A 13,889-nucleotide genomic window follows, 5' to 3' on the forward strand; every position below is an offset into this window, starting at 1 on the left:
ACAAACTGTAGTTAGGTTGTCTGTTGGGTGTCATAGAGGGAAATAGAGCAGTACACAGGGACAGGGGGCAGTTGGAAGAGTGAGAAGGAGAGGTTACACCTTTAAACATGGTGATCAGTGGATGTCTCTTGAGAACATTTGTGTCCAAACTTTTTCAAAAGTTGGATAAGGTAATTTGGCCTATTGCCTGGCCAGTGACTACTGTATTTAATGTGACTAGGATACCTTCCGTCTTAACCCATATCACTGGTTCCAAACCTTGCTTTCAGAAAGGGAATCTCTTCTGCCACATGAGATCAACTTAATGCTTCTCTGGTTCTGGTTTTTCCCCTCTAAGGGGATTCTATTCCCTCCCATAGGCAGGGTGCCACTATATCTCCCTACAGGCTTGCAATGTCCTTGCTTCAGTAACGCTTGTCTTACCTTCCTCTTCACTCTGATCCTCTTATGTGTCACTTTTTAGAGAACCAGAAAAGACAGAAGGAAGGCAAGAAGTGGAGAAGGAAGAGAAAAAGTTTCACCTATGCCATGGTTAAATTTTGAATCTTGCAAATCAGACACGGAATAAAATAATTATCAAATAAATAATTATGTAAGTGTCTCAACATTGAGCATTGGTGAATACCTATGAGGAAAAACCCCATCAGTTGGGGTTGGAGAGACTACTTAGTGCTTAAGAGCGCTTCTTTCTACTTCACAGGACTGGAGCTTGGTTCCTAGCATCCATGTCTGCAGGCTCACAGCCTCCTGGAACTCCAGCTCCAAAGGATCTGACGCCCTCTTCTGGCTCCCGTGGGCACCTACACTCACGCATATACCCACATAGAGACACACGTGAAATCACATAATTAATTTAATTAATTAATAAAAAAAATCAGTTGACCAGAGTAATAATTTGTCTATATAATATTAGGGAAAGTAGACTAGAGGAAACAATAATTTAAAAAATCCTCACATCTGATTATTCTTCATATCTGCTTTGTTATGCTTGCAATATAAGCATTGAATATGTCCTTTAGTATAGTTAGTAGGTCCTTCAGTTTACATGCCCTCTAAAAGCCACTTCAGTTCTCGTTCTCTCTCTCTCTCTCTCTCTCTCTCTCTCTCTCCCTCCCTCCCTCCCTCCCTCCCTCCCTCTCTCCCTATTCTCTCCATCCATCTACCATCTACCTGCCTAACGACACATACAGACTAAATAAGTGCAGTGGTTCATGTCTTTACTTCCAGAAGTCAGGAAGGTGAAAGATTGCTGTGGACAACCGAGTCTGTCTAGTGACACCCTGTCTCAAAAATCACAAGTGACACAAACAAGGGAACAAAACAGAGCCCAGTGAACGCTGACCTCTGGATAAATAAGGGATAGAATCTCTCTTCCAGTATACACAGGTGCCTTTTGCTTTCCAAAACAGTTTATGTGAAAGGACTTTCTTTAGATCTGTAGTGGCTTTGTCTGACAAGGTAAGGACCACTACAGCAGCTCCTCCACTCAGAGCTACCCGTTCACATAGCTTTCACCTGGTTAACAAGTGGATTGGATTAGGTATAGAAACTGAATACATATGTTTGCCTTACTGCAAACCTGCCTACTGTGAACATTTAATAGCAACTCAGATGGAAATGACCAATCAGCTCGTGTTCATACTATGTAAATCTAATGGCTTTAGTTCTTTGTTTATTTCTTAAGCTCCCAGCATTTTCCAGGCCAAGAGAGTCAAGTGGGCATCCCATGAGAGCAGCCAGCTGACACAGTGCTTCCAAAGCCCAGGCAATGGCCTCAAGGTTGCAGGAAGATTATGTTCATTGCGGCTTAGTTAATAAGGCCCTAACAATGCACCTTTCTTCGTATCTCTATTCCCCATTCCTCCATGGCCATGCTGGGAAGAGTCCGATCTTTTTGAGATGGGGTCATTCACTGAGAAGGAAGAATGTAGGGAGAGTGCAAAACCAGCATGGAATAGGAACACTGAAGACACTGGGGCAGGGGGATGGGCGACCGATAGGCAAGATTCATAAGAGGACGGCTATATTAAGATCCATCTCTCTCAAGTAGCATCTGCTCTTCCTCCAAGATCCATCCGCTGCTGAGAGGAGAGAGCAGAAGCACCAGGTTCTTGGGATTTTAAAAGAACTCAGAAGTACATGGCAGGTGTGACATCACTCTAGTGACAGAAAGGACACAACAGAGTATTAGCCTGCACCTTGAAAAGGAAAATAGCCATGAACTCTCCCTAGGACGGGTAAGGGAAGAAATGTAGACCTGTGGCTACTAGTACCTTACAATCATCTCCCTAGCTGACAATGGAGCTAGTCGCTTTCTACGAAATATTTCAGAAGGTCTGGTATCAAAAGGTTTGTAGATGTTTCTCTGTAGAGGACCCTTCCTGAGCCACAAGAAATTCTCCAGCTCTTTCCATCAAATGAAGTTCCCAGTTGGAATAAATCCCTCTCAGCATGCCCTGCTCTGTGGCAGGACATTGTACTGCATTTACTAATAAGGCGTAAATGGATGTGACACGGTTCCAAAGTAAATTAGTTCTTATTAATGTACAAATTAGAGTGCTCAGATTAGCAAGTAAAAGGACCGGAGCCTCGTTAAACTTGAATTTCATGTGAATGACAAATATTATTTCTGTAGATGTAGATGTGCTGCATGTGAGATGGACTTACAGCAAACCTTACATCCCTTATTTATCCAGAGGTCAGCGTTCACTGGGCTCTGTTTTGTTCCCTTGTTTGTGTCACTTGTGATTTTTGAGACAGGGTCTCACTAGACAGACTCGGTTGTCCACAGCAATCTTTCACCTTCCTGACTTCTGGAAGTAAAGACACGAACCACTGCATTTACTTAGTCTGTATGTGTCGTTAGGCAGGTAGATGGTAGATGGATGGAGAGAATAGGGAGACAGGGAGGGAGGGAGGGAGGGAGGGAGGGAGGGAGAGAGAGAGAGAGAGAGAGAGAGAGAGAGAATACTGAAGCTCTCTAACCAACCCAGAGCCTCCCCAGAAAAAATCACCAGATTTCCTGCTAGTGAAGCTTCAAGGTTTAAAATGAGACTTGAAATACATACCATTTATATGATAATGATCTGAAATTATGCAAGGGTCCTCTCTGAGGGTCATTTTTTAAAACATCCTTGGGTTGCTAAACTAGTGAATCATAAGTACATATCTGTCTTTGAGATTCAAGTCCATCAATCCTCCTCTAACCCCCTCCCCTGTGTGTATGATGTGGTGTGTGTATGTGTGTGTGTGTGTACATGTGCATGCATATGTGCTTGTATGTACAGGCATGTATGAACATATTTATACGCATGTGTAGAGCCCAGAGATCAACATTAGTGTCTTCCTCACTCAGTCACTCACTAAGTACTTTTTTTTTTGATAGGGTCTCTTACTGGATCTGGGCTCAGTGATTTGACATGATTGATTGGCCCATAAGCCATGATGGTTCTCTAGTCTCTGCCTTTCCAGAGTTAAGATTATAGGCAGACATCACCATATCTGGTCTTCCTCATGCAGGGTAAGGATGCAAATTTGCACTTTACTGGACGAGCCACCTCCTTGGTTCTTCATATAATCTCATATTCTGGTTCCTGGAGTCATGCTAGAGGAACTTGGCACATGTGAGAAGAAAGCCATGATCCAGTGGACATAAGAGCTCAATCTCCTCTTAATGTTTCTGAGAGGACAGAACTTGGGGGTAAGAGAAGCCCCCTTCCCGTTCCTATTCCTAATGTCCTCTGGTGTCTGGGCCACTCTTGGAATTCTCCAGAGGAGCCTACCTTTCTGGGCTGTGATTGAGGAAAGGGACAGCCTGCCAAAGGGACCTTCTTCCTCAGAAACCAGCCAGTCCTCTGCAGCTATTTTATTTGCAGAGATGCCCCGCTGTGCCTAAATAATGCAGCTGCCCCGGTTGTTATTTAAAAGAGTGACCCTGGGAGACCAGAGCTCTGGTGAGGGGGCGAGTCTTATTTCAGAGAGTGAGAATCGCCTAGACAAAGAGTGCCTAATTGAATCCCAGGGAGGTCTCCAGAAGTCCATGCCTGGTGACAGTACCCCAGGCCTGGGGAGACCACTTTAGAAGTCCCAGCTAGTTAACCCAAGCCTTTCTGAGCTTGCTTAAAATAACCTACTAAAATATCCCCAGCAGAGGCTGCAGATTGGAGCCAAAAAAGGACCCAAAACAGTGCTTGACAGGAGAAGGGGAAGGGCAGAAGATGGAGAGGAGGAAAGGTGGGAATGAGACGGAGGAGCAGAGCCCAGGAATTGGTGTCAAGTAGACACTGAGGGGGAGGGATATCAGGAACTGAGGTGAGAGAGCACATCCACCAGGTAGAGAAGCAGTGAAGAACATGCAGAAGCTACCACTGAGCAACACACTGTAGACATCCAGTGATGGGGAACCCTGCCAGCTCTGTTCTCCCTCCTCCCTGGAGCCTGCACTACTGTGAACAGTCAACACTCTGTACCCCTGCCTCACTGCTTCTGGTCAGCTACACCTGAGACAATGGAATGGGCATCTGTGGTTCAGCTACACCTGAGACAATGGGACAGGCATCTGTGCCTCAGCCTGTTGATATTCTTGTGAGGGTGTGGGTAAATGTTCTTTTGAGACAAGGTCTTCTTATAGTACAGGCTAATCTGAAACCCACTATGTAGCCCAAGTTGACCTCAAACAGGTAGCATGCCCCTAGCTCAGAGTTATCCGTCCTGTAGAGTGATATGAGCTCATCTTGACTTAAATATAAGGAAAGAGTGTGAAGGAGAGTGGGGGAGAGCTACCTCCTAGGTGGACCTCACAAGGCCTCTCAGACCCAAGAGACACTGAACAAAGGTTAAACTAATGGTGATCTCGAGGATGTGTGGATAGGGGCCCTGGCTCCAGAGGTGACATTTACACTCTGGTGTAAGATAAGCTAAGCCTGAAATAATATACCTGAAGGTTGCCGCTTACCCTGGGGGGGAGGTTTAAGAGAAAAGCAGGCAAGCAGGCAGGCTTGAACTGCGTTTATGGGCTTAACGTTCCCTTCCCTTGATTTGTGCTGTTTGACAGATGTTTTGGTCTCAATAGTCCTTGGACTTTGGCTTGGGTTTTAATCAGCAAATACTTGGGAGGCTGACGAGAATCAGATTTGAATGGAACACTAAAAATAACAGACAAGTGCACGGGTCTGTGCAACAGACTCAACAGGAAGGTTTCCCACCTCAGAGAGAGCAGCAATGCAGGTTGACCCCCACCCCTGCGGAGTGGACATGCACTGAGTCCTGAAGGACCTCCCTCATATCCTTTCCTGTGTCCTGTCACACACTGTGTTAGGATAAGGACAGGGAGACCGAGACAGGAAGGACAGAAGGCTGCTGCTGCTCGCTCTCACAGAGCATTTTTGGAAGGCACCTTAATTAGGAAAGCATTAGATTTAGTGAACTCCTGTAATGGGGACTGTCAGTCCAAGGCTTAGAAGTAGCTTCAGAGTGCCAGTCAAGACAAACGGAAGCCTAGCAATGTCTAGCACAGGGCAAGCGAAGGAGCATCTGCTTGTGTTTGCTGGTAGCAAAGGGCATGCTGGAAGGGCTAAAGATGTACCTCTGTTGGCAGTGTGCTTGCGTAGCGTGGTTAAAGCCCTGAACTTGATCGCCAGCACCACACATGCATAAGCTGGATGCTGTGGTGTATACCTGTAATACTAGCATGGAGGCAGGCGATCAGGAGTTTAAATCATCATCCCTGGTCTACACTACATGTTCCAGCCTGGGGTGCATGATGAGACACAATGACAGAAAGGGAGTTGCAAGCGAGAGAAACCCTAGTGTATTTAAAACACACGCACAAACACACACACACACACACACACACACACACGCAAACTAAAGTGTGTTCAGCGCTTCAGGAAGGTCGTGTTGGAGGGAGCAAAGGCATGAGATGGTTTTGCAGAGACAGGCAGAGCCCATGCTGTGTAAAACTTTATAAAGCATATTAAGGAGACTCTTCTTTATTAGAGCAGCAATAAAAAAGCTACTGGAAAGCATTAAGCAGGCAGGCGATGAAATCACGTTCGGTTGTAGATCACTCTGGTTGCAGCATGGATTTCAAAGAGGCAGAGCCTGGTACAGGCAGAGCAGTTAGGAGGCTTGCAGCATGGGAGGGAAGAGGATGGGCTGGGATGTAGTGGGAAAGAGGAGGGTCCCAGAGATGCTGAGACTTGAACACATGGAGAACAGTGCACTGGCTGTGAGATATTAGGGACACAACGGGCCAAAGAGATCTTAGGAATTTTTATTTCCTTAATCCTCTAATAGGATGCATCTCCAATAGGATAAATGTGGTCAGGAATTTGGAAAATTGGTTGGAACAGTTCAGATATGGAGACGCGATTTCCCAGTGCCCACGGTATCAAAAGAAAATATCTTACCTGGTTTAAAACACAAGCCGGGAGCCAGGCCCGGTGGTACAGCTACCAAGGAGACGGCTATGGACAACTACAAGTTCAAGGGCTGTCTGGGCCACAGAGAGAGTTCAAAGCCAGTCTAGGCAACTTGGTCAGACCCTGAATCAAGGTTAAATAAAATACAAAAGGTGTGTAGGGGGAGGGGAGGAGGGGGAACAGAGGCTATAGCTCAGTGGTATAGCACTTGACTAACACACACACAGGGCCCTAGGTTCAATTCCTAGTATCTAAAAAGGGGAGGGGGGATGAGTTATGAGCCTGGGGCTAGGGTGTGGCCAGAGATGTAAACTCAGAGAATATGCACGTATTGAGTCAGTGGCCATTTGTTCAGAAATAACTGCCAATAAAGCATTCCATTTTAACTCGAGATTAAAAGCGTTGATTAGAGACTATAGATCAACTGCCCTCCAGAGATTAAACACGGCTAACTCATGTCAACCTTGACCAAAGGTGTTTTAACTTTCTCAGGCTACACTCCAGCATTTCAGGACCTAGGGGGCAGGTACCTGCAGATGCAGGGTTTCTGGAGAACATTCTTTATGTCTTATTTGAATAGTTCATGAATAAATCTTTACATGGATGTGTTCAAAGCATGCTGTTGAACAAAAGAAAGTCAGTTATTAAACGCAGGCCACAGCTCTACTTGTGCAAAAGTATACATTGAAATCCACATAGATATAGATGTGTAGCAAGATATCTAGGGTGATTCCAAACTTAATTATATATGGTTAGTTGAACCATGTATAATTCAGATCATTTTAATTTTCTTCTTTGTGTCCTGTTTTGTTTGAATCTATATAGCCTACATACAGAGCAGTTTTACAAAAACACAAAAACCACAAAGGAGTGGGATAAGATCCCCTCGTGTTGTCAATCAACTTCCAGAAGGGAGTAGACCAGTCATGGTTGCCTCAAATGAGGTGAGGTCAGGGGCACAGGTTAAGTCTGAATGGGAGGCATCCTCCCCTGGGGCTCACGTGATCAATGCCTGGTGCCCAGATGGAACCATTTTAGGAGGCAGTAAGAACTTTGGAAGGTGAGTTCTGAATTAAGTGACTGGGGGCAAAATTTTGAAGGATGTATCTGGTATCTTCCTGTTTCTCTCTGGTTTGTGCATACTATGAGGTAAACTGCCTTCCCTACCATATTCTCTCCACCGTGTGTCCACCTCCCTCATTATGGGTCAGAAGCCACAGAGCCTGTCAGTCAGGAACTGATGACTCTGAACCCACAGGCCAAGATGTCTCCCTTCCTTTAAGTTGTTTCCTTCTAGTGTTTTCTCAGAGCAAAAGGGGGAGAGGTACTGAAACAGTCTTGGCCTTGCTACAGACTGGACTAAATGGTGCATCTCCTGACTCATGAAGACAGACAGCTGAGGAGAAAGGTAAGGAGGCCATGTCTATTTCTTTAAGGAAAGAACATTTCATAAGTTAATACAGTCATAGAGACTTTTCTCTACTTCCTCTTTTTGCTTCTTCAAAGTCTACTGGATGAGGCGATCAAATACTTAGGGATCATAGAAGCCTGGGTTTTGTCCCAAATGATCTACTCACAGTTTGATTGTAGATGATCTATGCCTTTAAGACTTCTTTTCATATAGTATAAAATGGAAATGATTATTTTAAGAACCTGACTAATGGGATTAAGAGATTAATATGAAAACTCTTACAGCAACATTTAGCACATAGTAGGTACTCAGCAAATGAGACCTGCTTTCCTGTATGTATGCATGTGTATATGTGTGTATGTTTACATGTGTGTACATGTGTATGTGTTTGTATATGTGCATGTGTGTGTGTGTATATATGCATGAGTTGGGGGATATAGGGGTTTGCATGCCCCAGGCTGCCCTAGTTGCAAGCAGACGACAACTTTGAACTTCTGATCCTCCTGCCCTACTGTGAGCTTGGATTGCAGATGCATACCTCCACATCAAGTGTGGGGATAGGACCCAGGACTTTGTCTACCAAATGATTTCCTATTTATTAGAATAAGAACACAAAATGTTCCCCCCACCATGACCAAGCACCATTTCAAAGCCAGCCTTGAGTCTGCTGCCATCCTGAACAGCCTTTTCCTGGTCCTGCCTTTGGTCCAACTCCAAGCCCGGCGGCCTTTGAGACTCTCTCCTGATCCCCACCACATGCTCATGCAGTACGGTTCCGCACTCACCTATTCAACATGTTAGACTGGTAGATCCTCTTCTCGTGGGTGTTGTAGCAACTGCTCTTGGGCTCAGGGATGAAACTGTGTTCGGACAGCATGTCCGAGGCAGCAGTGGTGATGATGGCAATTCCATCTCTCACTCTGGCAGGAAGGCCATAGTCCCATTCATCATAAGACACAGAGATAAGCCCCGTGGGGAACTCTGAAGGCACCGTGTCCGTATCCCCGGCCACCAGACTCGGCACAATCCACGTGTAGCCGTAGCCAGTCAGCCCAACTGAGTTAGCTACTTCAAAAATGTAGGTGGCTTCCTCCTTCGTGCAATAAAGGAGAATGATGGGGCTTTGGAGCTTCTTCAGCTGATTCTGAATCTTAGAGTCGCCATCGTCCAGAGACATGTCTAGCAGGAGGACTTCCTCGAGCTCCCAGCCCACGAAGCTGTTCTCGATGGTACTGCGGATCTTGTTCACAAAGTCCTGGTAGCCAGGGAAGTAGGTGGTGACGATGGAAAAGATGTACCAGTCATATTCTTCCATGATGTTGAGCATGACGGAAGCTTGCTGTTCGATAGACGGGCCAAACTGGAAGAACATGGAGGACTCATCCTTTTCAAGAAAAAAGGGAAGAAATAGAAAAATCAAACAGATAGCCACAGGTATTATGAATCAACCAGATATAAAAGTTCATGCTCATTTTTTCTCATAGATTATTTTTTATTTTCAAAATTTTCAGTAGTATAAGATATTTTTGAATTTTGAATTTTGGTGTTAAGTACACTCATCGACAACATACCCTCTGGACACCAGTGATAACATGGCGGCACTGTTAGTAACACAGCCCCTATAGTCCTGGAGAATGGAGCCAAGGTCTCATACACTATGCTTTACCACTGAGCCTGTATACTCACCGCCCCACCTCGCTATCCATTAAAAAATGATCTGGGTTCTCACTAGGCTTCCCAAGATGGAATTGAGCTCACTCTATAGTCTCAGGAGACTTTGTGCTTGGAATCCTCCTGCTTTGGGCTTCTGAATAGTAGAAATGACAGGTTTGTATCTCCATGCCAGGCTTGCCCACATCCTCTTTTAACCTAGCTTATCCTCTAATGGTTATTCTGATAATAAGACATACAACTTAGAGAGAGGCTCAAACTGTGCCTCTAAGCCGCACATTAAAATACTAGTAGCTAGACTGTTTATGTGGCTGTGCTTGATTTTAGAGCAACCTACAGGAGAGGGCTTGCTTTCTAACCCATACAATGCTTAGATGATCTGTGTAGCACACAAGCACATACATGCATATGCACACATAGACATGCAAACACATACATACACCTGTACATCCACACATGTACAGATAATTCTGAACATGTTTTTCTCCCTTTCCCTTCGAGGGAGAAGCCATTTTCAATTTCTCTCATTTGAGGCTGCATTTTACCTGCTGCTTTGAGATGTCAAGACCTGTATTTTGGCTCTACCATATAGCTACGAGAATCTGAAACCACAAAATGAATACCCTCTCAGCCTTGTCCTCTCTCCATCCATTTCCCCCTGATTTGTTCCTGGTAATGGTGTCACTTCTCTTAATCTATGTCCGCTCCTCACATCTGAGAGCCCCTGTCCATTTTGAAATAGTCTAGGCTAACACAATTGTGTCTCTTCAAGGGACATTTCCTCCTCCAACCCCCAAACAACCCAGGCTTTAACATACAGTTACAAGAGACCAAGAAATTGGGCCTTTAAGCAAAGATGATAGAGCGATTTCTTAGCCCAGGAATGAATAGCCAAGAAACAGCCAAGTATTTCTTGAATGACAGCTATCGAAAAACTACAGGCTGGGGAATACCCTACTTGTATATCAAGACCCTAGTGAGGCAGTGAGAGCTGCCATTCCCTCAGCTTTGCCAGAGTAATGTGTGCTTCTCATGCTTGGACTGTTCACATTGACCCCAGCCTACCCAGAGTAGAAGAAATGTCTACCCACTTGGGGGTGAGTCTTCCTGCTAATGGAGTCATGTTGCTTTCTATGCCTGTGTCTACTGGGCTTAAAGATACAGACAGAGATGACCCCAAAAGGCCGCAGAAGTTAAAAAATGTAGGGAAGATGAAGCAGCAACAATAGATAGGAAGAAGAAAGGGAATTATTTTAGATTAGAATAATTAATGGCGGGATGTGTGCCCATTCCAGACTTTGGCTAGACCCTGCTCCTGGATTTCCTCTTTGACACAAGAATTGTTCTTCAGGTAAAAGCAGCCAGTCTTCCACTGAAGGCTATGGTTGTGATGTGGACTAAGTGTTGTTCCTTCCTGTTAATAAATTCTCTAACCTCAGGGTGAAGGTAGTAGGATATGTTGTCCTTTGAGAGATGGTAGGCCTTATAGGCCAAGATCTCAGACATGGGATTAATGTCCTTTTAGAGGAGACTCCAGAGAGCTGCCTTGACCCTTCCACCTTGAGTGGACACACAGAGAAGCTACCTCTACAAACCGAAGAGAGAATCTTCGCTAGACACCAAATCTGCTAGTGCGACGATCTTGGACTTCTCAGCCTTCAGAACTATGAAAACCAAACTTGTGTTGTTGATAAGCTGTCTCTTTTATGACATTTTTTATAGCAGCTTAAAATGACTAGGACAAGTGGGTATCCAAGACAATGAAGCTTAATTATTCCAACACTTGTCAGGGACCTGCAGAGAACCACAAGGGAAAAACGATAGGAAAGAAAGCCCATTGACAGAACAACTCATCTCAAATAGATGCTGCTCGAAGGAGATATCTGCTTGATTTTCTTGTAAACATGGTCTTGAAGATTCTCAAATGGGAAATCTCATCCGGTGAGTTTCCACAAGCCCAACGGTTACGCAAAGTGAAAATGCTTTCAATATACTTTAAGATGTACAAGACTTAGGGAGAAGGAAATCTCAATTGCAAATAAAACAAATAAACCTGTTCTGTGATGGGTGAACAGAATTTAATCACAAGGAGACTCTTGAATGCACATGAAGCCCCACATATGGTGAGGCCATAATTGGCTCAAATGCACAGCAAGAATCAGTTTTGGGAAACACTCATTGTTGTCTATCTCAGATGGTCAATGTTAATGAGATTGAACTTAAAGAATGAAAAAACCTGCTAAACAGCAACTTGACCCTCTCTTCTTCTTGTCTTCTCCTAATGCCTCCCCCCACAGTTAAAAATGAACTCATAAAGACACTGCCTGGTCATTCTGCAAAGAAAACTAATCTACATAAAAGAAATTTTACATGGTTATATTACACCCTTACTGCATTTTGGGCACACCTTCAAATGTCATGATTATATACAACCCCTTTTCTATACAGCCCTCAGCATGCTCACCCTACCCATTCAGCATTGCCAGGTCTCCCTTTCAATGCGTCTGCATTTTACAGCCATTTAATCTGCCCCCAAACCAAGTTTGCTGAAGCCAAGTAGAAATCAAGAGACAGAGTTATGGCTTGGGCAAAGGTTTTCTGTATAATGAGGAGTATAGTGTTGTTTATTTAGTTCATGTCTGATATACCGCGGTCAGGAATAGAATAGCTCTTTTTTTTCCAACAAAGCTTTGAGCTAACTCTAAGTTGCAAATGGCGACAGGTTTTGCAAATCACGGCCTCTGCCCCAAATCAATCCGTAATCTTTGCATGTGCATGGAGTGGAAAGTACTGGTGGCCACACATCTATCTTTGCAGGCACCCAGTATGTGCTACGATCACCCACTGGTGATCGAGATGAAGGACAGAGACATAATTCTGTTTGCAGCTCACTGTGATTCCCCCGTGAACATTTTTATCTTCTAATGCTATTACAAAATATTGACACTCAGGGGTCCTTGGAAAAGCCACCTCCCTCCAGTGAAAATTCCCAACCAAATTTATTGCATGAATGCACTTGTACTTGCCTTAAGAGCATTTTGAAAGTCTCCCTGCATAAAAGGCTGCCTTAACTGAGATGAGCAATTAGCACAGGGGAGGTAGAATTGTACATTAGACGCCATCAGTCTACAACCTTTATGCCTTGCTTTCATTACATTGATGTCGCAATGTTTATTTGCTAATAAGAAGAAATAAAAAGAAGTACGTTTTTCATCCCATTACCTGCCTCAGAAAACACTTGCCTAAAGAATTAGGAGCACAAGATATTTTTCATCATCCAGATCTCCAGATCCCCTACTGATCCACTTCTGAATTAAAGAAATAAGTATCCCGATGACCACAGTGCTCCTGGCCATAGATGCCATCTCAGTACCCAGCCCCCAGCAGATACACCAGATGAAAGAAGCCATTTGTGTGAGATTATATCTTTTCTTTGGATACAGAGCCCTGCATGATTGGCTGTCAAGGTGTTAGAAAGTCCTGATCCATTTGCTCTAAATTCAGGCAGCTCTGAAGGGTCTGTCTAGCTTCTGAATTCCCTTGTTAGTAGAGTGTCCATTACAACCACATCACCTGTATCTCCCCTTCTGCTCAGACTAGTTTCCCCTTCCTGTACCTTTCTTGATGTTGATGTCAAGGTCCTTCCTTCATCAAGCTCACCCTGCCTTAACACTCAGCTCGCTTTGCATGGAACCTGACTCCACTTACCCTCTCTCATAAACATGGAGAGAGGTGTCTGAAAGGTATGAACAGAGGGGCTGGGAGGATGGCTCAATTGGTTAAGTGCCTGCCATACCAGCATGAAGGACCTGAGTTTGGATCTTCAGGACCCAGGCTTTAAAAAATCATCCTGAGCAGAGTTGCACCTAGCTGTAACCCTAGCTCAGTGGTATAAGAGACAGGCAGGTCCCCGGAGTTCACTGGACAGTCAATTTTGCTAATCTGTAAGTGTCATGTACAGTAAGAAATCCTCTCTCATAATATAAGAGTGTTAAAGGAAGCTCCAAATGGGGAGCTCTGGACTTTATATACCCATGTATAAACAAGCACACCCATGTAGATACACACACACACACACACACACACACACACCCCATAAGTAACAATAAAAAAGGAATATTTTAACATAGGGTGAAGAGGGGTTAGCTGAACATCGGAAATGCATTGGTAGTAGTTATATTTCTTAATGGAATGAGCCTCAGAAGGTAATGAGCTCTCTATCACCCTAAGAAACAGGAGCTTCATTCTTATATGAGTGAGAGGGTTCCTTTCTAGTGCTCTATCTAACTTCCTTCTCCCCTTTAAGACCTAGATCATGGATTGTTCCTTTGATAGTGCACATGAGTCTATCTCCTCATATGTATAGAGGCCAGTGGTATCTGGTC

At 44.4% G+C, this 13,889-nt stretch overlaps 1 protein-coding gene across 3 annotated transcripts in view; it reads right to left on the reverse strand.

Moving 5' to 3' along the window:
• Grin2b (glutamate ionotropic receptor NMDA type subunit 2B) overlaps nucleotides 1-13,889 on the reverse strand; it is a 555,949-nt gene that overhangs the window by 184,434 nt on the left and 357,626 nt on the right. For all 3 annotated transcript variants that reach the window (NM_012574.2, XM_087655881.1, XM_087655882.1), the window contains 1 exon segment: nucleotides 8,619-9,217. In NM_012574.2, coding sequence (NP_036706.2) covers nucleotides 8,619-9,217 — 599 coding nt within the window.

Source organism: Rattus norvegicus, chromosome 4, assembly GCF_021556685.1.
Source record: "Rattus norvegicus strain SHRSP/BbbUtx chromosome 4, alternate assembly SHRSP_T2T, whole genome shotgun sequence".
NCBI classification, from domain to species: domain Eukaryota; kingdom Metazoa; phylum Chordata; class Mammalia; order Rodentia; family Muridae; genus Rattus; species Rattus norvegicus.